The 21,502-nt window shown below is 39.3% G+C and overlaps 3 protein-coding genes across 5 annotated transcripts in view; 2 read left to right on the top strand and 1 right to left on the bottom strand.

Moving 5' to 3' along the window:
- LOC143291100 (gamma-tubulin complex component 5-like) overlaps positions 1-2,521 on the bottom strand; it is a 47,733-nt gene extending 45,212 nt beyond the window's left edge. Inside the window, exons 1-3 of one of the 2 annotated variants that reach the window (XM_076600724.1) lie at positions 2,455-2,485; positions 532-617; positions 31-118 (exon numbers count right to left, since the gene is read on the bottom strand). In XM_076600724.1, the coding sequence (XP_076456839.1) occupies positions 31-99 (69 nt within the window). In that variant the 5' untranslated portion in view covers positions 100-118; positions 532-617; positions 2,455-2,485. Of the gene's footprint in view, positions 1-30; positions 119-531; positions 618-2,454 lie in introns of both variants that reach the window. The other variant, XM_076600723.1, reaches the window with a different exon arrangement.
- Positions 2,522-2,775: 254 nt separating this feature from the next.
- On the top strand, positions 2,776-10,117 carry LOC143290822 (uncharacterized). Its single transcript, XM_076600347.1, has 3 exons — positions 2,776-2,875; positions 4,850-5,658; positions 5,708-10,117. Exons 1-3 carry the CDS (start codon positions 2,868-2,870, stop codon positions 5,896-5,898), a joined length of 1,008 nt encoding a protein of 335 aa, XP_076456462.1. The 5' UTR covers positions 2,776-2,867; the 3' UTR covers positions 5,899-10,117.
- A 9,998-nt stretch (positions 10,118-20,115) lies between these two features.
- Positions 20,116-21,502, top strand: part of LOC143290821 (bone morphogenetic protein 7-like) — a 42,758-nt gene continuing 41,371 nt past the window's right edge. Inside the window, exon 1 of one of the 2 annotated variants that reach the window (XM_076600345.1) lies at positions 20,116-21,020. In XM_076600345.1, coding sequence (XP_076456460.1) covers positions 20,597-21,020 — 424 coding nt within the window. In that variant the 5' untranslated portion in view covers positions 20,116-20,596. The remainder of the gene's footprint in view (positions 21,021-21,502) is intronic. The other variant, XM_076600346.1, reaches the window with a different exon arrangement.

Here is a 21,502-nt window from a genome sequence, read left to right as displayed (position 1 = left end):
CAAAATGACTAAATTAATGACTGCTGATACCTGAAAGCCAGAGACTTTGGTGATTAACTGACGGGTCAGCTGTTCAGTTTCTTCCTTCAGTCGTGCCATCTCGCCAAGTCTTGATAACCTGAAAAAAAAAGTTCATTTTCTTTCTTTCTTTGTGTGTGTGTGTGTGTGTGTTGTGTGTTGTGTTGTGTTATGTGTGTGTGTGTGTGTGTGTGTGTGTGTGTTCTCCTCAGAGCCAGAACAATAAATTCCATAACTGCAGGCTCACTCATTCAGAACAAAGTGCAGGCTCACTCATTCCGAACAAAGTGAAATGCACACATTAATCTGTGTATGCATGTGTCAAATATTTTAAATGCCTCCTAATTACAATTGATAACGTTTAATGAATTAGGGGTGTGCTAGGATGGGGGGAGAAAGAGGGAGAGAGGAGGGGGTGGGGGGAGAGAGGGAGAGAGGGAGGGGAGAGAGAGACAGAGAAAGCAAACTCTGAAACTTTTTTGAATCCCTCACCTTCAACCCAACACTACCCACCCCTAGGAAAGTAGAGTTGTTGAAGGCTGAGACTGTGGCACTCAGGTGTATTCTCAGGCACCACTACATTAGCCAGACTGGCCCAGCTGCAGACATAAACGTCCCAGTGTTGTTGTGTTATTTTGTGTGTGTTCTTTTGTGTGTGTTTTTGTTTGTTTGTTTGTTTTTCCAGCCGGTACTCTAGTCCACGTGGGGGTTTTGCCCAAATTCTTGGGCTTTCCACACTGTTATGAGGAAGAAGACACCTCTGGACAGAGTGTGGGTGAACTTTCCTGCATGAACACTGTTTACACTTAGCCCAACCAACTACATAATACATCTTCCGTAGACTGAAAGTGAAACCAGTTTAACATCTTTTTTTTTTTTTTTTTAAACAAAATACATACCCCTGCTTATAATCATAAACAAAATGGCACTATAATTATTCCATGAATCCTTATTACATAATGCAAAGAAACTCAACGCTCCGTTCACAGATTAAATGCATACCCATGCTACTTGTGCTGCTAACTAATGTGCAATGTCTTCTAGTGGCATGCCTATATATATATATGTATGTTCCTCCGTGGGCTTGTTCCTCTGTGGGCTTGAAGATTTGTAGAAAATGTAAGAAACAACATGATTTCTATAGAATCTCAAAAACAATAAAATCTGTCTCAGCGCACACCTTCAGTACAACTACTTGCAGTTTCGTTTCCACTCTCATAGTTTTCATTATTATCCAAAACATTTTTTTAAAAAGAGTGCTTACTGATTCACGATATATTGCACACCACTCTCAACTCACATGAATACATGCTCATAGCAACCACACACAATTAAAGCCAGCAAAACTTTAAAGATCATATTGTTCCAAAATGCATACCCACAAAACATACAATGATACATGCACATATATGTGCTTGCTTATACATAATTTTTTTTATGCAGATGCTGTGAAGTGTGTATGAATCAGTCTACATGCCTGGAAACTTCTTGAAACTGAAACATGTGTGTGTGTGTGTGATAATTCAGTCTTCTGTAAATACATAAAGACAGACTGACAGACACATAAAAGGATAAACACACAATGATCTAGACAGACAACTAAACATATATGGCAGCAGATGGCAGATTTCAGGTATCTATCTGCCTGGATGGGCAGACTTGAGAATTGCACGTTTACTTTTTCCAATCTCCCAGGTCAACATATGTACAGACCTGCTAGTGCCTGAACCCCCTTCATGTGTATATGCAGGCAGAAGATCAAATACGCACATTAAAGATCCTGTCACCCATGTCAGTGTTCAGTGGGTTATGGAGACAGGAAAATACCCAGCATACATGAACCACAACAAAGTCATCGGCAAGTCAATGTTGGTCATGAAACGGAAAGAAGAAGAAAAAGTACTGTATAATTAAAAACTTGTTCAGTGTAAATGAATCATTAGCACTGTGTCATGGAAGAAAATCATATGCTCACTTTTATGTTCTTGTGATTCAATGACAGTTTTATTTCCTGGCTTTTCTGCTTCGTCTTCTTCGTTATTATTTATTATTATATCTTTTAAAATATATTTTAATTGCTTCCTGCATCTCTACTATAGGTGTGTGTGCCATTGAGTGCACATTACTTGCAATCGTTAGCTGTGCGAGATCTATGATGATATTTATTCGTGCAGTCAGTTTCAACGACCAACTGTGTGCTGCTCAACGGAAAACCCTCCATCACTGGTCACGAATATTAAATTTCAATATGATAATGACTCGGTTAAATCCCTGACATTATTTGGGCTTGGTAAATTCATTCATCTGTGCCATGTGCGTCAGTTCATGTTCCTACCCTTCACAATTAACATAATCTCATTAAACAGGCTTATCTGGTAACATGCAATTTAAAAGTGCCTGAAAAGTGGAATGATACCGTTTAAGGGAGGTACTGACCCCTAGCAAATCTCAAAGTAGCATGTTTGTTATTCGCGCCACCTCAGAAACTTGTTTATGATGAGCCTTCACAACCGAAACAAGACGTCTTCCTGTTCCGGTCTAGTTTGTCGGACTGAAAAAGACACGAGAAAATACAAATTATGTTTTTTACTTAAAAAAGACCTCGGTGAAAATATTCAAAGATGTTGAAGCTGGACAACAAAGTAAGTATTTAATTTTTTTATTTCATTGATATGATAAGTAAGTGATATGTCTTTAAACCATCTTCATAAAAATCCTAAACGTGTTTTGTATACGTTCCAATTCATAAATGCAGACAGATGTTACGGTGCATTCTGGGAATTCATGAAATATGACGATTTCACCTTAGCAGTCGAAACGATTTATTTTATTGATGTTTCTAAGTGGGCATGTTCAGGTAAATGTTCGAGCAATTTGCTTGAATTGTTGAAATATATTCGTGTGTTAGCTTTTTTCCTGTGTAATGTTGTTCGTTTGAGTCGATAAGCAGCCGAAAACGACTTTGTTTTGTATGCCGGCATGCTGTCTGTTTTGACTTTTTGTTATGGATGATAATGTTTGGCTTGTCAGTCGGGTTGGCGCGCGTAATAACAAGACATCATAGATGGCAACATTTCAGCTGTGTACCTTTGGTAGTTAAATGACCTGACATATGTTATCACTCATTAAATCAAACGATCGATACGACTCGGTCCTTTGCTGCTGTCGATAGGAGTGCCCGCAGACTTTGTTAGGTGGACTGCATAATTTAATGGCGTAAAAACATTCGATGTTGAGTGTACTGTATGTGTAGAGTTTGTTTAATCAGTGTCGCTAGTAGCAGTAAGAAGACTTGAAAACTATTTTAATCACCTACCTCCTACATCCCCAAATCAGTATTCATTTCTGGATTTTGTTCCTCGGCAATTTAAACATCGCAATTGGTCATTGGTATCCAAGTTCCAGCTCGAACATGTACAGATAGTTCAATACAATTACAATGCATACAGAACTAAACAATATATATATATATATATATATATATAAAGGAAAAGATTATGGAAGCACCACAAAATTGTCATAATTGAAGGTGGTAAAATATATATATATGAAAGACCACAGCAAAACAAAAAATCACAGAAAGCAGAATGTATGCAGCTTGATGGCTTAGCATTCAGTCATGTGAATCAAAAATATAAAACTAAAGGGCAGGTGGGAAAAGAGGGGGGGGAGGGGCATGGTATGTAAATGAACAGCATAAGTTTGGAACATAATTTTGATGAATTGATTTATACAGTATAGGCACAACTTTCATTCACAGAAATGTTTGCCTTTGAATTCAATAATCATATCAGTTAAGCAAGTATAGCAATTAAAATACCAATATTATACATGTAAAACTGGTAATAAAATTTTCATACATACATACATACATACATATACATGTATGAATACAGATGTGAATACACATTCCATCTAATGATGTGGATTAAGGTAACTACCAACCTTGGAGATTAGAAAAATCTTCAAGCTTTACCCAGCAGGCACCAGTATCAACACCCTCAGGCTATAAGTCCAAAATTACTCTACCTATTCAGCTGTTGTGCCTGTCTTTTACAACTGCTATTTTGTAATTGTTTCATTATGATTAACTATAAAAACTTCTTCCCATGAAATAAATTTTCTGGTTGGACTTATAAACATATACTGTAGGAGTTTGTTTTTTTGTTTTGTTGAATGGGAGGGGGGAGAGTATTAAAAAGTTTCAAAGCAAGTAAACGAGTGAAATTCTCTCAGAGGGTTCATGGAAAATATTATTCTTGCCTGCTTGCTTATTGACCTCTGTGTGTGTTGTTTTTTCTTTGAGAGCTTTGGGGTGGGTTGTGTGTGTACATGTATCATTGTATGTTACTATGTGCAACTATTTCTTAAGGTTTTATTCTGTCATTTTCTTGTTTCTACCTTATAACAATAATGGGAAACTTTCAGAAATAGCATTTTAGTAATGAAAAAAAATTATTTTTTTTTAAACCTAATACTAATTTTCCATTTATTACAATTTCACAACTGAGAACAGTTTCAATAATCAAAGTAGAATCTTATTATCTCAGGTTGTGCCAAAAATTATTTAGAAAAAAAAAAGTATTAAATTTAGAATAAGTCTGTAGCTGCAAGAAACATTTTTGTGAGATCTATCATATCAAATCAATCCACACATGTAAAACTGGTAATAAAATTTTCGCATGAAAGTGAAACTTAAAAAACATAGATAAAACCAGGGCTGGTGTGTGCAAAGAAAGAATTATTTGGGTATGAAGCATTTTAGAAAATGAAACCGATTTCTTTTTTCTCATCATCTTCAGCCCAACTGTGATGCACATGTGTGTTGCAGCCAACAAGAGGTGTGGCGGGGAATGGAACGTGACTGCTACTGCTGCAGGCCAGGCCCCACTCTCCCCAGACCCGCCCCGGCCTCCTTCACCATGGAGCCGTACTCTGTGCCCAGGCCGTCCCGCTCGGTGCCCCACCCCAGCTTCCAGCAAGAAACCAGCGTCATGGACGTGGACTCGGCGTTGAGCGAGCTCGACAGCTTGCGCAGCGCCACAGGCTCTGCGCAGGCCTCCGCCTCTAGCAGCGGCACGACGGTCGGGGACCAGCGCCCTGAGAGGAAGGCCCGAGTGCGCTCGCTCAGCGAGAGCATGGCCAGTGCCTCCCGCCGGCCCTCCAAATCGCATAGTGAGACCTCCCTGTACCGGCCCCTGGAGATGGAGGCGAGGGGGGCACACTACCGCCGGGCCTGCTCCATGGGCACCAAGATGATTGGCTGCAGCCTGTCGCTGCCGCGGAAGGTGGGCAACTACCACATGGTGCAGAGGAACTCGGCCTTTGTCAGCGACATCAGCGCAGCCAGGCTCCCTCTGCAGCACCCGCCCCAGCAGCTCCCGGCCCACTGGGTCCTGCCGGACAGCGGGGTCTGCAGCTACTCGGAGCAGAGCAGCTCCAAGTCCTCTTCCCCTTCCAGCATGGGCTCCTACCGGGACAGTGATGTTTTGGAGGAAAGGTCGCGCCAGAGGAGGATGTCGCGGTTCCGGTTGGACAGGTGTCGGCGTCTGCGCCAGCCGTACTCCATCCCCTTTCGCATGTGCCAATCGATGAGTGAAGAGAGCACAGCTTCGCTGAACGACTTTTTGACTGATGCGGGTTCCTCAAGAACGTCAAAGTCAACCACCTGCGTCTCCTGTTAAACCAGAATCTGAAGTCAGTAAGAGCACGGCGCCCAGCGTGGGTGCCTTGGTGCGGTCGCGTTCCATCGACAATCTTGAACTGGCCAAACTGCGGCTGACGGACAGCTCTGATGCCAGACAGACGGACAGTAGTCTCCTGTCAGGGCAGGAGGTGGAACAGGTAGCCACAGAGTTGAACAACTTGCATATGGTTTGATACCAAATGTGCACCTCGCAGGAACTGAAGTGAACACATTGGTTGCAGGCCAAAATGTTTACCTTTTGTCTTCTCTCTGCCCCACTTTCCCATTACCTCCCCCCCCCTCCCTTGCCACCTCCCCCATCCTCCCCAACTATTCCTTCCTTTGGAATCCCTTTCCCCAAAACTGCACTAGTCTCTTAGAATTTTATTCATTAGATGAATGTGATGAAATATTACCTGCATGTACGTATGTTTTGTAAAAGAAATAAAAACAGCCATACTCACGGAAAAGAGAAAGTAAGATTGGTTGATTGACTGCAGTCAGTTGGTGCTGTTGGTGAATGAACAAGCTGTCACACAGTGTCAACTGAAGAAGGGTTTTTCATATATATATATGTATTACTAAAGATCAGTTTAATTTGTTTCCTCAGAATGAAGACCTCTTGAAACCAAGAAGGAGCAGAAAATCGGTCAGTAAGGGTGGAGAAGACATAGTGTGATAAATTTGGCCTGTGGTATGTGTGTCTGTCTTAGTGACAAGCCAAATTACGGCAAAGATTTGTCCACTATACGAACATCCTTAGTTTGGGCTTTGACCCTTCAGCAGTCGTGACATAATAATTTTATGATCAATCTTTAAGATATTGTGAGAGAAAAGGGAAGGCAAAGAAGTAAGTTGATGGTATGATCATAATCTCTTGAGGGGGAAAAAAAAACAGAAAAAAGAAAGAAAGATGACGATCTCTGCACTTCAGAGAGTCTTATATTGATTCACACTAGTTAAAATGAAATTTAAGCTGGCTGAAGAAACTCGATTAAATGAAGTTTGTAGCAGGTTGAATTGATAACAGCAGACTTTGCTGGAGATCTGGGCTCTGTTTACGTAATTTGTGCGCTCTCCGGTAAGCATGTGTCTTTCAAGATTACATAACAAGATTGCTTGTTATTCGATCTGAATGATGGCTTAGATTTTAACAGAAAAGTTCATGAGGCACCTGTAGTCAAATGTTTGTGGTTTAAATGTAACGGAGCATTTTGTTTGTGGTCTGTTTGGAGGACTGTTTCATTAGATTTCAAATACAGGAAGTTTAATGAAAAATTTCAGGGGGTGGTCAAGAGATTATCCCATTCGGGAGTAGGGTTGTGACATGTCGAGTCATTTGTTGGGTTTTTCAAGCAGTGAGTTGATGTTTTACAAACAATATTATTATTCAGATGTTTTCACGGCTCTATCACCATCGGTCTGCTTCAGCGACAGCGCATGTCTCTGTCTCTGTGTCGCTCAAGAGGACTGATGTTGAAGTCATCAAGTGATCAACAGCACTAAATGCTGTCCTTGTGGCTATGAGCATTTGCAAACGACAAAGCCTGGTTGTGTCTGATTTTAGTCACACCCACAGAAGTTAGGAAAAAAGATGAATACATTCTGTATGTTGATTTGAAGGAGGTTACTTTTAATGTTTAATTTTCTTTTTACTTTTCTTTTTTCTCTCTCTCTCTCTCTCTCTCTCTTGATCTTTCATTGCTAATTTTTTTTGTGTGTTTCTTTTATGACATAGAAGTCTGATGTCCCTTTTACACCTACAAATGTGTTGTACCACTTAAAGTACTGTTTCTATTTCAACTGCATACTAGTGCTTTTTCCTTTTCTTTTTTTTCTTTTTTTTTTCAGTCTGTGATATTTAAATTCAGATTTAAACAAACCATCAGAAGTTGGAATTACATTTTATTGTCATTAGTAGATTTCTATTTTTTGTGATTTCTTTTTAAAATTAAGTTGGGCTCAGTTGAGTTTTTTGTTCCACAATCATACTATTGTTGCTTGTGTTCTTATAGATACACTGATTCTTGATACTGAATTGCACGAACAACATCGATGTACTGGTGACCCTTCCGTGATAGGATGGAAAAAGAGTACTCTGTTAGTCGCCCTGGTAGACAACTATATTTTACTTTTTAGAAATATCATACATAAAAAAAAATGTTTACATTTTGTTGTGATTTGAATGTTTCAACATTATGATTAAGTATTGCTTGTTTCATTTTTAAAAAAAAATGTTTGGAAATGAGTTATATAATACATATGAAGTTGTTTTTAAGTTTGCTTCATTCACTTTCATGAAAGATGAAATTTGGAAGAGTTTGGGGGGGCAGGGGGGGGGGTAGACTCATGGATTGCATATTCAGCAAGCGTTTTGTTTTTGTTTCTAGTCCAGCTTGCTGACTTTGACTGACAGTCGTTTTTCAGTAGAAAAGACATGGTGTTTGTTACAGAGTGAATGACAAAATGTCCTGTATTAAAATGTCCATGTTGCTGCACACATATTTTTTATGTGTACGATACCTGTGCAAGTTATAAAACAGTAAAACTGTAACTTAAGAATTGATTTTGGGTTGTTGTGGTACAGTTTTTGATAGAAAACAGCGTGAAATCACAAACTGTATACATTACGTGCGTATTGATACTTCTTGCAGATGTTTTTGAAGAGTTGCTTTCTGTTCATCTGATACAGTCAAATGAGTTTGTTAAGATTTCATTTTTGGGTTGAAAAGCTTTGTTTGGTTTAATTCAGTTGATGTGCAGAGATGATGAATTTATGTCAGAGAAGCGAGTAATGTCATATTGTTGCAGGTTGTTTTTATTGTTGTGTTTTTTTGGGGGGTTTTTTTTTCAGGGTTTGGTGGAGGGGGTGGGGGGTTATGTTTTGAAATTTGTGAGAGGTTGCTGTCAAGAAGACTGAATAATATGAAATTTATCTGTTTGTAAGTACGATTGTGAACAATGAGGAACAGAAAAGTTGACACAAATTTATTGTGATTTCTGTTCAGTTTGATTTGGCCGATCAGTGAGTTTGTATTACTTATGTGACTGAAGGGTATGAAATACAGAGTGAAAACTTTAACTCTCACATGTTTAAATTTGTTCAGTTGTTTATTTTTATTTCATGTGTGTGTGTATGTGTGTTACTACTGGAACAGTAAGACCAGTACAACAAGATAATTCTAATTGTGGCTCTGGGGATTTCAAGCCTATTGGAACAGAAATTTCCTGCTCTGGAAAATTACAGGCTTTCTGTTTTTCAAATTGGCTGAAAAAGAAATTGGTTAAAAAAAAAAAAAAAAAAAAAGAATGTTTGTATATTTTAAGATTTCATTAAAATTTAAGCAATTTGAAGTGGAACTTAGAAAATCTCTTTTAGATTACTTTGTTTGTGTGTGTGTGTTCCACTATTTTTATTCTTATCACATAGTGTGACCGTCTGTTTGTCTTATATTTGTTATAGTTTTCAAATATGTTTTCTTCAAAGTATTAAATCTAGTTTAACAAAATCTTTAGATTTAGACCCTGATTTCTCAGAATTATTAAATAATTAAAAAAAAATTTTTTTTTTTTTTTAGGTCCCCAGCACCCCCTTTTTATTTTATTTTATTTTATTTTATTTTTTTAAACAAGTATGTTGATTCCAAATATGATATGTATTGTAAAACATCTGCAGATCTGATGGTGAAAGGCGCATATTTTAAGTTCCTAAAAGAAAGCCATGTTTGTAACTTTAGAATCTCACTCCTTAAATGCAATCGATTACAGAGAATATCTGACGATTTATTTGTGAAATCTGTTGTACTTCAACAGAGATATGACACACGTCAATCTACAGCCAGGACCATAGTTCTGCGGTAGATGGTGTACTCCTGAATTCTGAAATGGTAACAGTGGGGAGGGAATCGTTTCTTCTTTTTGGAGTTTGTGAATTACCATATATATATCTGTCTTGCCGCCAGTGAACAGTTGTCCCCCTCGACCTCCCACAGGAACAAACATACTGCGCTTTACTTTGTCGACTTTCTGTGTGGTCTGAAGGGTATGCTTTAGTGACAAAACCCATACCCAGGATAGAAATATATCCAATCATTGCCATGTTCTTTTGGCGCAGTTTAAGAAACAAAAGTGTGTCAGTAGTCTTGGGAAGAAAACATATGAGGAATGATAGTACCAGTGGTGCACAACCTTTATAAGAAACGGTGGTGGTCTAACAGGGTGGTGTCAAGTCTCAAACGGGTTAAATTTATGACTGGCATTCACTGTTTCATTTGGTGCCGGTATCTCTGATGTTCAGTGTGAACATCATTTATGTTGCTGATTTTGGCTCCTGGTGTTCGAATCCGGTTATTGCCTCCATTAATGAAAAAGAACTGTTGAGTTAGTCACTGTGTGTGTGTGTGTGTGTGTGTGTGTGTGGAGGAGTGTTAAGAGTTGTGACGGGGGTGTGGGGGGGTTGAAGTTGGTGGGAAGGAAGGGGTGTGGGTATTGTGCTGTGGGCAAAGCATGTCTGTGTGTTTGTTGTCCATTTCTGAATTGATTTCTGTAATTTTCCTTGCTTGTTCAGTATTGCTGACAGAATTCTTAAGCAGTTAAATTGACTGATTACAGTTGTCGTCATTGTCTTCATATCAGCTGAATTTCTCTTGTGTGTTGCTGATCAAATGAAGTTTAATTATACCGGTTGACTGCACATTTCAGGGAAACATAAGAGCTGTTTGTTTTCTGTCTCTCTGTCCGTAGTCATGATGAAAATCTTTTTCCACTGTCTTGTATCTTTGTCCTTTTTTCTTGGCCTTTTCTGTAGCCCCCTTCTTGGCTCACTGAAGTTATGTTAAACGCATTATATAGAACAACACTATATCTACATTTACTGGTAATCACTGAGGTATATTGTGTGTGGATAATATGATTCTAATATCTGTGTAAGTTAAACTGTATGTCATAATTATTTAGTTAGTATTGTAGATTGATATAAAGTTGTAAGAAAATCATCACACTGATAACTATACATTTCAAGACAGTGATAAAGATATTCAGTGTCTTGCATTGCCATATTATCAAGTTAGCCAGGGATTAAGTGATTTTTTTTTGTTTTTTCTGGGTTGGTGCGTTTTTGTTTTGTTTGTTACACAGCTGTCAGTAGTTATTTTGTGTATTGTTTCTCAGGACAAACTTGAATTCAGTCAAATCATTTTCCCCAGGTTATGAAACTGGTTGCTGCTGTTGGTCAGGTCTCATGATCTGTATGTCTGTGCGTGTCTGTGTCAGTATGTGTGTACTGTCTTTCCAGTGGTGTTTTTATCAGGTATGATTTTCCAGCAGATGCTAGGCTAGGCCTTTGATTTGGAACCCTTATGGCTGGTATTGAAACCTGGTTTCAGTCAAGTATTCAGCATATCCATTCTTTCTTGGGAGGAGCTGTTCAGTGGGGGGAGGGGGGGGGGGGTGCTAGGTGGCTATATGACAGATGAAAAAAAAAAAAATATCCACTGAATGAACAACAGAATAAAAGAGATACAGGTTGACAACTCTTCTACGATTCTGAAGACTTTGCAAAGGTGCTGAAATATGACTTGTCAAAACACCAGTGATCAATCTCCCCCACCCCCTCACCCATACCCACCCACAATTTCACGATGTTTCATTTCCACTGGGTAAAAATCACAAAGGTCAATCCAGTGCTACTGAAAATAAGCGTCATTTAGGTTGAAATTGGAATCGATGTATTCACTGCAGCAGAGACAGAAATGTAGAAATTGAAAGCATTTTATGTTTGATCTTTACATGTTTAGCTTACGAATGTGAAGGGATAGAAGAGAGATGAAAATGAATGGACAGCATGGGTGGTCAGTTCAGCTGTCAGAACTTATGCATCATAATCAGATGGCCCTGTGCGGTTGGCTGGGCTATAAGCAACAAGAACAAGAACTATCATAATCAGGCAAATGATCAATGACGCAGGGAAAGTGTTGTTTGTGGTGCTCTTTACTTGGATCTACAAAGGGATGCTGTCCACTCACTGAGTTTCCTCTGTGGGGATGCTGGAGGGGCACTTGTTAGAACAAAATTCCATGTTAGAAATGTCTTCTTTTCTATCGCTCACTCTGTTTCTTGCTTTTCCCTGTTTGTCTTTCGGTTGTGTTTTTCTTTCTGATTTTGCTCTGTCCATTCTGGCATTCCTTGGGATGTGAGAGGTTCCCATCAGCAGTTTTTGGCTTTGAACACCTGTTATATATAATTTTGCTTTTTATGTATGGCTATGTTTATATTCACTTGTGTTTTTCTAATTTCAGTCCTCATGAAAAATTGATGGAATGGTCCAAAGTCAGCGGCATGTCCTTGGATTGGTTTATGTGCAAGAATGTGATTGTACCAGTATCTAATTTTCTTTTCCATTTTTTGTTGTTGTTTTTTCTCTCTCTCTCCAGGTTCTGTGGGGCCGATATATACAGTTTTTCAGCCCTGATATGGCCCTGTCTGGTCAGCTGGGTGATAGGCAACAAAAAGGTCAGAAAGATGACTCATTGATTCACTAGATTATGTAACACAGAACAAAAAGTAGTGGAGGAAAACGTGTGTTTTGAGAACAGCAGGATTCAGTCACCATCATTTTAGAGTGCGGGAACATGTTTTTCCTCTCTCTCTCTCTCTCTCTGCCAAAGGGGAAGAAGAAAGCTTTTGTAAATAACATTGAATTGAGAGCATTACAAGCTTTGTTGTCAAGATGCCATATGTATTTATTGGTTCAGTTTTCTGTTCTTCGGTTATTTGATTTTCTTGTTGTTGGTTGTTTTGTTTTTTTTTTAGATTGTCCTTTTGTCTCCACCAGAGATCTTTTTGCGAAAACGTCAGTGTTTTACTTGCTTCTTAACTCTGTGGGGGGTTGGTTGATCACTCTTTATAAACTGTGTCTCCGTCTGTCCTCCACCCTTTGACCTGTCTGGCTTGGGTGGCCCTAACTTGAGCACAAGACCCCTGTCAGCGTAGCTCTTTAGATCACTGACGCATGCATGACCCCCCAACCACATCCAGGTTGTGATCCTGTGGGAGGTCTGCTTTTCAGTGCTACCTGTCAAAATATAGAATGATAGATCAGACAGAAAGAAGCAGTTTATTATTTTGTTTATGACCTTTGTTTTGTTTTGTTTTATTCATAGGAAAGAAAGTCGCTGGATGAATGTCAGTGATTTGTACGTCTTCTTCCATTTTGTGTTTGATTTCTGATATGTTTTGGGTGTGCGTGAGTGTGTGGGTGAGTGAATGGTGAGGGGTACGGGGGATGAGAAGGGTTTGTGTGTTTGAGTGTTTACACACTGATGCGATTTGTTTGGCTTTGACCATGTTTGTTGTGGATTTTTTTTCTTTTCTGTTTTTTGCTATGGAATGAAATTTTGCTGGTCAACTTTTGCTGTTCATGGTTCAAGTCATCTTCTGGTTCATCAGCCCAGTTTGATCAACAGCATGACTGTCAAGTTTGACAAACAAATTATCAGCTGGACACGTTAGGAAGTTTAAATGTTTCTCAGAGTTGTTCTTCCAGTACTTTTTTTTTTCTTCTTCTTTTTTTCTAACGTGGATTTGAAATGCTGATACATTCATCCGGTTATTTCGTGTGTAGACACTTTGTGTGTTTGGCTTGCTATGGAAGCGTGTGAACTGGCATGAACTGTATGCTTTGCGCGCAAGGGAGCAAATTTGATTTTCATTTGAGCGTGCGCAGGGTGTTGTGATGGAATTAAAATTTTATTGCAGAATCGTCCATAGTTGGTTGTTACTTGTATGAGTTGATGCGTCTATCCGAGCTAGACAATCTGGGCTATTGCCAATGATTTACATTTAGTTACAAAAATGCATGAACATGCACTTCAGGCTGATAGATTAATGCACATGGACATTCACACATTTAATAGTGTAGCTGTATGTTATGATTGCTCCTCAATTATTATTATAATTATTACATAATAATTATATTCATGAATACAGTGTGTATCTACAGAGCACTTTGCATTAATCAGTGACATTGACAAGATTAAAACACATTGCGCCCACACACATACACACACTCACAAATGTTTGTTTATTTATTTATATATTAACTGCATAAAGATAATTTAATGCTCAGTGTATCGAAAGCACAAGGGCACGATCCCATCAAGAAATACCCATGTTTGCACACACTCAGTTGGAACATGCATGCACACACAAGCACACATATCTGATATAAGCTTGATATACTTACACATACACATATTAAGGTGTACAGATTGAAAACTTCCAACAATTGAAAGCAAACAGGATTGCAGGCAGAAACAAATATATAAAAAAAATGGATGGCGCTGTCAGTATAGCGACACGCTGTCCCTGGAAAGAGCAGCCAGAATTTCACACAGAGAAATCTGTTGTGACAAAAAGTCATACAATACCATACAATAAAAAAAAATTAAAAAAAAACCCAACAATCGCACACAGCAACAACAACAAAAAATCACTTTACACCACCACTCCCAGCAATCCCTCTGCCTCTCAGTCTCCTGTTTCATGGTGAGTTCCTATCATTCAAAACAAGACTGTAAAGTTGCTGGGTTGGTTGTTTTTTTTTTTGTTGTTGTTTTTTTCGTGATCATCATCGAGTAAGGTTTTTGTTTTGTTTTTAACGCCTGGACTGTTGAACCTCTTTGAAATGAATCTAAGGTGTAGTTAGTAAAGAGTGGTAATTCTCTCCATTCACTAGGTACACAGCTTCAAGTCAATGCTGCTTATGCTACCGACTCAGCTAGCACACAGGTAAATAACAGGTATACTGGAACAAAGCCAAACACTTCCTCAAAAAAAGGAAGCGCCGGGCTTGTCCTATACTAATCATTTGACATGTGCACACAGCAGCAATGACAGGAGAAAAGTGCGAACACAAATTTGCTTTTATTCAAGACGGGCATAGCCTTTTAATCCCGAATAAGCTACACAAAATGTACAGACCACAATACAGAACAAACACTTGGTTGCCTCAGTTTCGATACCCCTCCACTTCTGTGCTTGGGGTGAGTCCTGTCAATGTCTTCAGTGTCGGCAGATTCATGGGGGGCTGTTGTTTGAGGGACGTGGTGGCGGTCTCCACTCTAGGAGGGACGCTCACTCAGTCTGGCTTCGCTGTTCTTATCCACTGTCTTTTCTGTGTTTATACCATAAGGGAATTTTGTACTCTAAATTGACTGGCGGTGAAAGGGTTAAAGATAGTGTGACTGGCTTTCAAAGAGATTGTTGATTATAACAGTTTCAGTCTCTCAGTCCAGGAAGAGGGGCATCACTGTGTTGGAACTTGACAAATCCATACACACGTACTACACCACATCTGCTAGGCAGATACTTGACAGCAGTAAGCAGCATAACCCAACACGTTTGTCCCCCGGGCCTTGAGTGCATGCTAATAATTATATTTGTGTACTTATCAGAGTGGATTTCTTTTTACATTATTTTGCCAGAGGACAACACTCTTGTTGCACGTCACTGACGTTGCCAAGGGTTCTTTTCCAGTGCGCCAAGTGCATGCTGCACACTGACGGTACCCAGTCACTTTATCGTCTCATCCAAAAAGACTTCACGCTCGGTTTGATTTTCCAGTCAAACTTGGGAGAAAGGGTGAGAGCGGGATTCGAACCCACACCCTCATGGACTCTCTGTATTGGCAATCTGAGCATCTTAACCATTCTGCCACCTTCCTCCTTGATTTTAACATCAGTAGAATTTGGAGGGGCGGTGGGCGCGGGGTGGGGAGGGGGATGTGTGGGGGGTGGGGTGGGAGGGGGGGGGGGGCTCAATGTTCTATAAATTAGCTCAGAACACTCTGCAATAAACAAACATTTAAAAAAAAAAAAAAAGTAAATAAATAAATTTAGGGGAAAAAAACAAAAACAGGCCACACTACTGGTGGCGTCATTGTCAATATCAAACATATCAAGTACAATGCTGCACATTTCTTTCTGCATGCATAGTAAACCTTTAGATACAAACTGAACAAAAGAAACATAAGTGCATGATAATGTAGGCTACATCATTAAGAATATGTCTGATAAATTCATATACAAATAGGGATAACCAAATAAACGAACACGTGAGGATCACATTCTTGTCCGGCTTTCTTGAACAAAATGTGAGTTCCGTGCACACACACACACACACACACACACACACAGGTATTTAGAAAAAGAAAACACATCACAAAGTTTGATGAAACCAGTAAGCGGAAATAATATGCATTGATTTACCATCGCCTTTCCACTTCTAAATTTCTGTTGCTATTAATTCATTTACAACCTTTTAAGATATGTTATTTATCGGAAAATAAAAGCAAAAAGAGCTCGGGTTAAAACTAGCACCATGATTATATGCGTGATCGCGAATCGTATAAAAAAAAACCCCAAAAAAACAAAAACAAACAAACAAACACGAGGTAAAATATCAATTAAGATGCAGTTGAATACGTACCCATCTTTTATGATATCAAATAAGAATTGTGCACATAAATTTGTTACAAAAATATGCATGGGAATACCTTTTAATATTAAAGCGCCTTCAAACATCAGTTGAGGGATGGGACGCAACCGCAGCTTACTACAATTGTCTCCTACTATTTAATTCCCTTGGGCACAGTGGAGTGAAAACTATTTCTGTCCAAACCAAGCGATTTTTTTTTTTTTTTCATGACCCTGTTGTAACATGCTTATTATAAATTCAAGATACACACGTCAATATTTGGTCATGCGTTAACTGAATGTGCATAAGCAAACCGGCAGCACATTTTGCCTGTGCATTGCTGAACAGAAAGAAAATGTCCGACATAATATAATCGGATGTCGACTGACTGGTTTAAATGAAAGTGATGTGTTGTGTCGAAATACTATATAACGTCAGGCTAGTTTTGTTGTTGTTTTTAGCACATCCCAATTTCTTCCGTTTGGTGTAAGTAAAAAAAAAAAACGCCAGTAAAGTATAGATATATATATTAGTATATATATATTAGTACATATATATATATATTATACATAGTATATATATATATATATATATATATATATATATGACTCATTAGATGATATTCTCATTTTTCACTGAGGACCAACCGAAACCACAGGGTTCAAGTTATTTCTTGTTCGGTGTCTATGGTTTTGTCCGAACGCAGTGACGCCTCCTTGAGCTACTGAAACTGAAACTGAACTCGTTGTCTATTATGCTGCTGGCCTACTGCCGGATTTGATGACAGCACTGATTTCAGTCAACAACGGGCGATCAAACACTGAAAAGTAAACTTCGCTCCAGTCACTGTCTGTGCCCGCAATCAACGATTCGTCGAAACACTAGTCAGTGGATCTCAGAAATGATGATGATGAAAAAAAATGAAAAAAAAGAAAAGAAAAAAAAAGATCTGATGGATATTTACAATGCACTCCACCTCCTTTGCACAATGGGCCCATCATGAGAACTAATTGAACAAGCAACATCGGGAAATGATTACAACAATTCACGGCAACACAGAGCACTATAATCAGGAATTACAAACAAGACAAATCAGATGTGTCAACTGACAAAGTGTACCTACGCACGCACGCACACATACACTGACACACACTGACACACACACACACACGTAAATCGGCCACGGTGACCGCATCTCAGCACGTCAATACTGACGTGTGTCTCCGCAGTCGGAAATCCGTGCATGATTCCTGACGTGACATGACCAATGTATGAACATCTACCTATATACGCTTTCATTTTTATCCCCGGCTCCGGTCACCAGGTGATGACCGGCCGTCTCTTAAAACTATTCCATCCCACAGAACCAGATCACATGGATAACGCGTCTTTCCAGGCTTCCTCCGCATGGATGACTCACTCCCGTTTCCCTGTCCGTCACAGTGCTGTTTCTTGCCTTTCTTTCAAAACTTCTTTGAAAACTCATTTTATTTGCAGCCATTCAAATCAGTAAATAACTCATTGTCTTCTCTTTTATGTTTTCACTCAGTTTTTACTTCTACTAGTTTTAAAAAAAAAACTATTTTAAACGTACACAATGCATGTTCATATGCCGCGTACCGGCGCGCCGGCGCGCGCGCGCGCGTGTGTGTGTGTGTCACCAAAATAATCAACGTGTTGATTGTGGCTACACAACAGAACTTGAGAAGAAGAAGTCACGTGTGTGGAGTGGGTGTGGGTTTGTGGGTTGCAGTCACGGTCGGAGCGCCCGGCGGGCCCGGGAGGATTTGTGCGTGCCGGGGTGTATTCGTCAGTGTGTTTTTAGTATGCATACTTCATTGTATTTTCCATCGTAAACGCCCAGGGCTTTTGTTTCATTAGATCGGGCGTACGATCACATCAGTTGAAATCTCCTTTTCATTATTATTATCATTTCTTTCGTGGCACACTGTGGGATGCAGAGAACACACAACTGACTGTTACTATGAGTCAGTATATCGTCGCAATGAACAGCCGGGCAGTTTCAGTTTCATCCGGTTTCAGTAGCTCAAGGAGGCGTCACTGCGTTCGCCGGACAAATCCATATACGCTACACCACATCTGCCAAGCAGCCTCGGATGCCTTACCAGCAGCGTAACCCAACGCGCTTACTGAGACAGGCCTTGACTCGGAAAAAAAAGTAAATAAATAATAGATAAATACATTAAAAAAACTACTACTAATAATAATATGTATAAGGCGCAAAAACTTGATGACGTCAACTATAAGCGTACAAAAAACAACAAAAAACAACAACAAAAAAAAAAACAACAACAAAAACAAACAAACAAATAATAATAATAATAATAAAAATCAACGGGCATTGTTCATGCAACTATTTATCTTTCTATTAACCTGTCTACCTACCTACCTAACTACCTATACCTTTTGCTGCCAGTCCATGCGTCGCTTTCTATCCATTCAGTCAGTTTCCTACCTACATACTGACCTACCTAGGTATCTATACCTACCTACCTTTTTTCTACTTAGCTACCTACCTGGACGTAAAGCCTATCAGTCTATACACCTGTCTTTCTTTAAATTCATACCCACGTGTGTAGCGGGGGGATGGGCAGGGGGTGGGGGTGGGGGTGGGGTGTCATGCGTTTGCGCGTGTGTTCAGTCTTCCGTTTCAATGATGAGAACCCCACCCTTCTCCCCTCTCGGACCCCTCACCCCCGTTTTTTCTTTTCTTTTCTTTCCGTTTCTTTTCTTTTCTTTTCTTTCTTTTTCTTTCGAAATGAGGACACAGGCTTTAAAAAAAAAAATAAAAAAAAAAGAAAGAAAGAAAAAAGGCACAGCCCGCAGTCACGTGCTTGCTATTGGATTCAGGTCAATGATTTATACGCCACTCACTTGTTTTAATCCGGCGGACATTGGCTGAGGACACTCATTTTCATTTGCAGTTACTGCCGGGATAACTTTCGTGTATTCATTTTCATTTTACAACGTGGGCACGCAGTTTTCCATCAAACTTTCAACATGGTATATTTTCTGTTTAGGTCGGTCATAGACTGGTTATAATGAGTCACCGGCTCAACTTCTCAGTGATTTTGAGAGGATCGATCCGTCGAGACAGTGCATATCACGACCAAGTTTTGATAGACACCCGGCCTTCAGCAGGTTGACTTCGTAACATCCCAGTTTTTCACAATTGAAAGCATGCATGTAATTATTAGTGTATAGGGGGACTACAATAATAGAAAATGTTTCCATATTATGGAATATAGAATACGGGATATTCCATATTATTATATTTATTTTATCATTGTTATTATTATTATTATAGGTTTAAAAAAAAAATACTTTATTTATTTATTTTATTTTATTATTTATTTTATAATTTATTTTATCTTTTTTTTTTCCTCAAGGCCTGACTAAGCGCGTTGGGTTACTACGCTGCTGGTCAGGCATCTGCTTGGCAGATGTGGTGTAACGTATATGGATTTGACCGAACGCAGTGACGCCTCCTTGAGCTACTGATACTGACACTGATTTCCATAGTTGTTGTTTTTTATGCATCAGTCGCATTTACTACGTGATCAGTTTACAGTGTAAACTGACTCGGAAAAAAAGCCTAAGTTCCACTGAGATTGAGAAAATATAGTATAGGGCTGTATATTTCTTCTTCAATTTGCCATTAAATCTGAATCGAATTTCCATGCCTTTATTCATTTATTTGTTTATCTGTTTGTTTATTTGTTTATCAATTCATCTATTTTCCGGCCCGGCTCACTGAGTTAATTTCTATCTATGAAATATGCATGTCAGTGCAGCCGGTGTACATGATCGAGTGACGGGTAGGGTATATGTCTTAAATTCATGTTAAATAATCTTGAATCCAGTGAGAAAGGGAACGGTCCACGTTGAATTTGTTCTTTAAAAAAAAAAAAAAAAAAAAAAAGAAAGAAAGGGGAAAAAAATCCACGCACCGATTCAGAGCGCAACCATTTCACCCCATCACCGGTTGGACGGATTCCGAAACGGGAAAGAATGCCAACTTCCGAACTGAACTGACAGCCTGGCCTTCCGGACTACCTTGAATGAAATCGCGAAAGAGCGAAACGATAAATTCTGAGCTGAATGTGAACAGTGCCTGTTGGTTTTAGGTGAACAGTCTGGTCACAGTTTCGTCTCGCTGTCCTTGTCAGAGAGGGAGAGAGCGCTTTTTTTTTTCCTCCAAAGATTCACGAAACAGTGTTTGCGACAGACTGGCTGGCCGTATCGGCGGATGAGCAAGCCAAACTTCACACTTCTGCTAAAGACAGCGATGGAGGTACTTCGGTGCATTGTGTTAGCCAGTTGAGGTTTTGTTTCGCTTTATGCTTAGCTATAATATCCAGTAATTTGTTCAGTCCTACATAAGCGAACATCTTTAAAATGGCTTTGTTATTCTGTGCCCGTTTTGAACAATTTCCAGCTTCTGTGAAATATGTTGGTGTTCTGCTGTTTATCTTCGTCAGTCTGTTTGAGAGTGCGTTGCCAACCACTCCGTTTTATGTAGACAACGGTCTTCAGCAGACAGTGGTTTTAGACCAGCTCCCTCGCCGTGAAAAACGTGAACTTCAGCAAGAGATTTTAACCCTGCTGGGCCTTCATCACAAGCCCAAGCCAATCACAGACAATGCTGTTGAATCAGCTCCTAAATTCATGATGGATTTGTATGAGACTTTAAAGAAGGGTGAGAGTGAGGATGTATTAGATGATGAAGTCATCTTCCATTCCCCAAACATCACAGCGCGCCTGGATTTGGATTCAGAGAAAGTGGAGGGATCCGATGTCATCATGAGTTTTGTAAACCATGGTAAGCCATTGTGATGCTGTTAAATATTCTTTTGTTGTTGATATAATATCCCAGTATAGCCTGTGAAGCTACCTGGCAGGCAGACACAGAGTTATACAATATATATATATGTGTGTGTGTGTGCGTGTGTGTGCGCGCGCACACTCATCGCAGAACTTTACAGGTGTGACATTCATACCCTTTCTTCGTCTGAAGTATGTATTGCTTAGTCTGCCCACCCATTCATTCACTTAAGCTTCCACTGCTCCATATATATATATATATATGTATTATATCTAAGCCCCTACCCTACCCACACCCACTTACAGACACATTGTTCATACAGAACTCACTGCACCCAATATTTCTTCCCAGAGATAGCTGTCATATCTTCAGTTTTAAAGTGACACAGTATGATTGTTTCATGGTATAGGTTGTACTTAAGTTTTACGTAGCGATTATTTATACAAATTTTTAGTCTTTGGATGTTTTTGTTCACTTCA

Source organism: Babylonia areolata, chromosome 16 (genome assembly GCF_041734735.1).
Source record: "Babylonia areolata isolate BAREFJ2019XMU chromosome 16, ASM4173473v1, whole genome shotgun sequence".
Lineage (NCBI taxonomy): Eukaryota > Metazoa > Mollusca > Gastropoda > Neogastropoda > Buccinidae > Babylonia > Babylonia areolata.
This window is presented reverse-complemented; position numbering and strand designations above follow the sequence as displayed.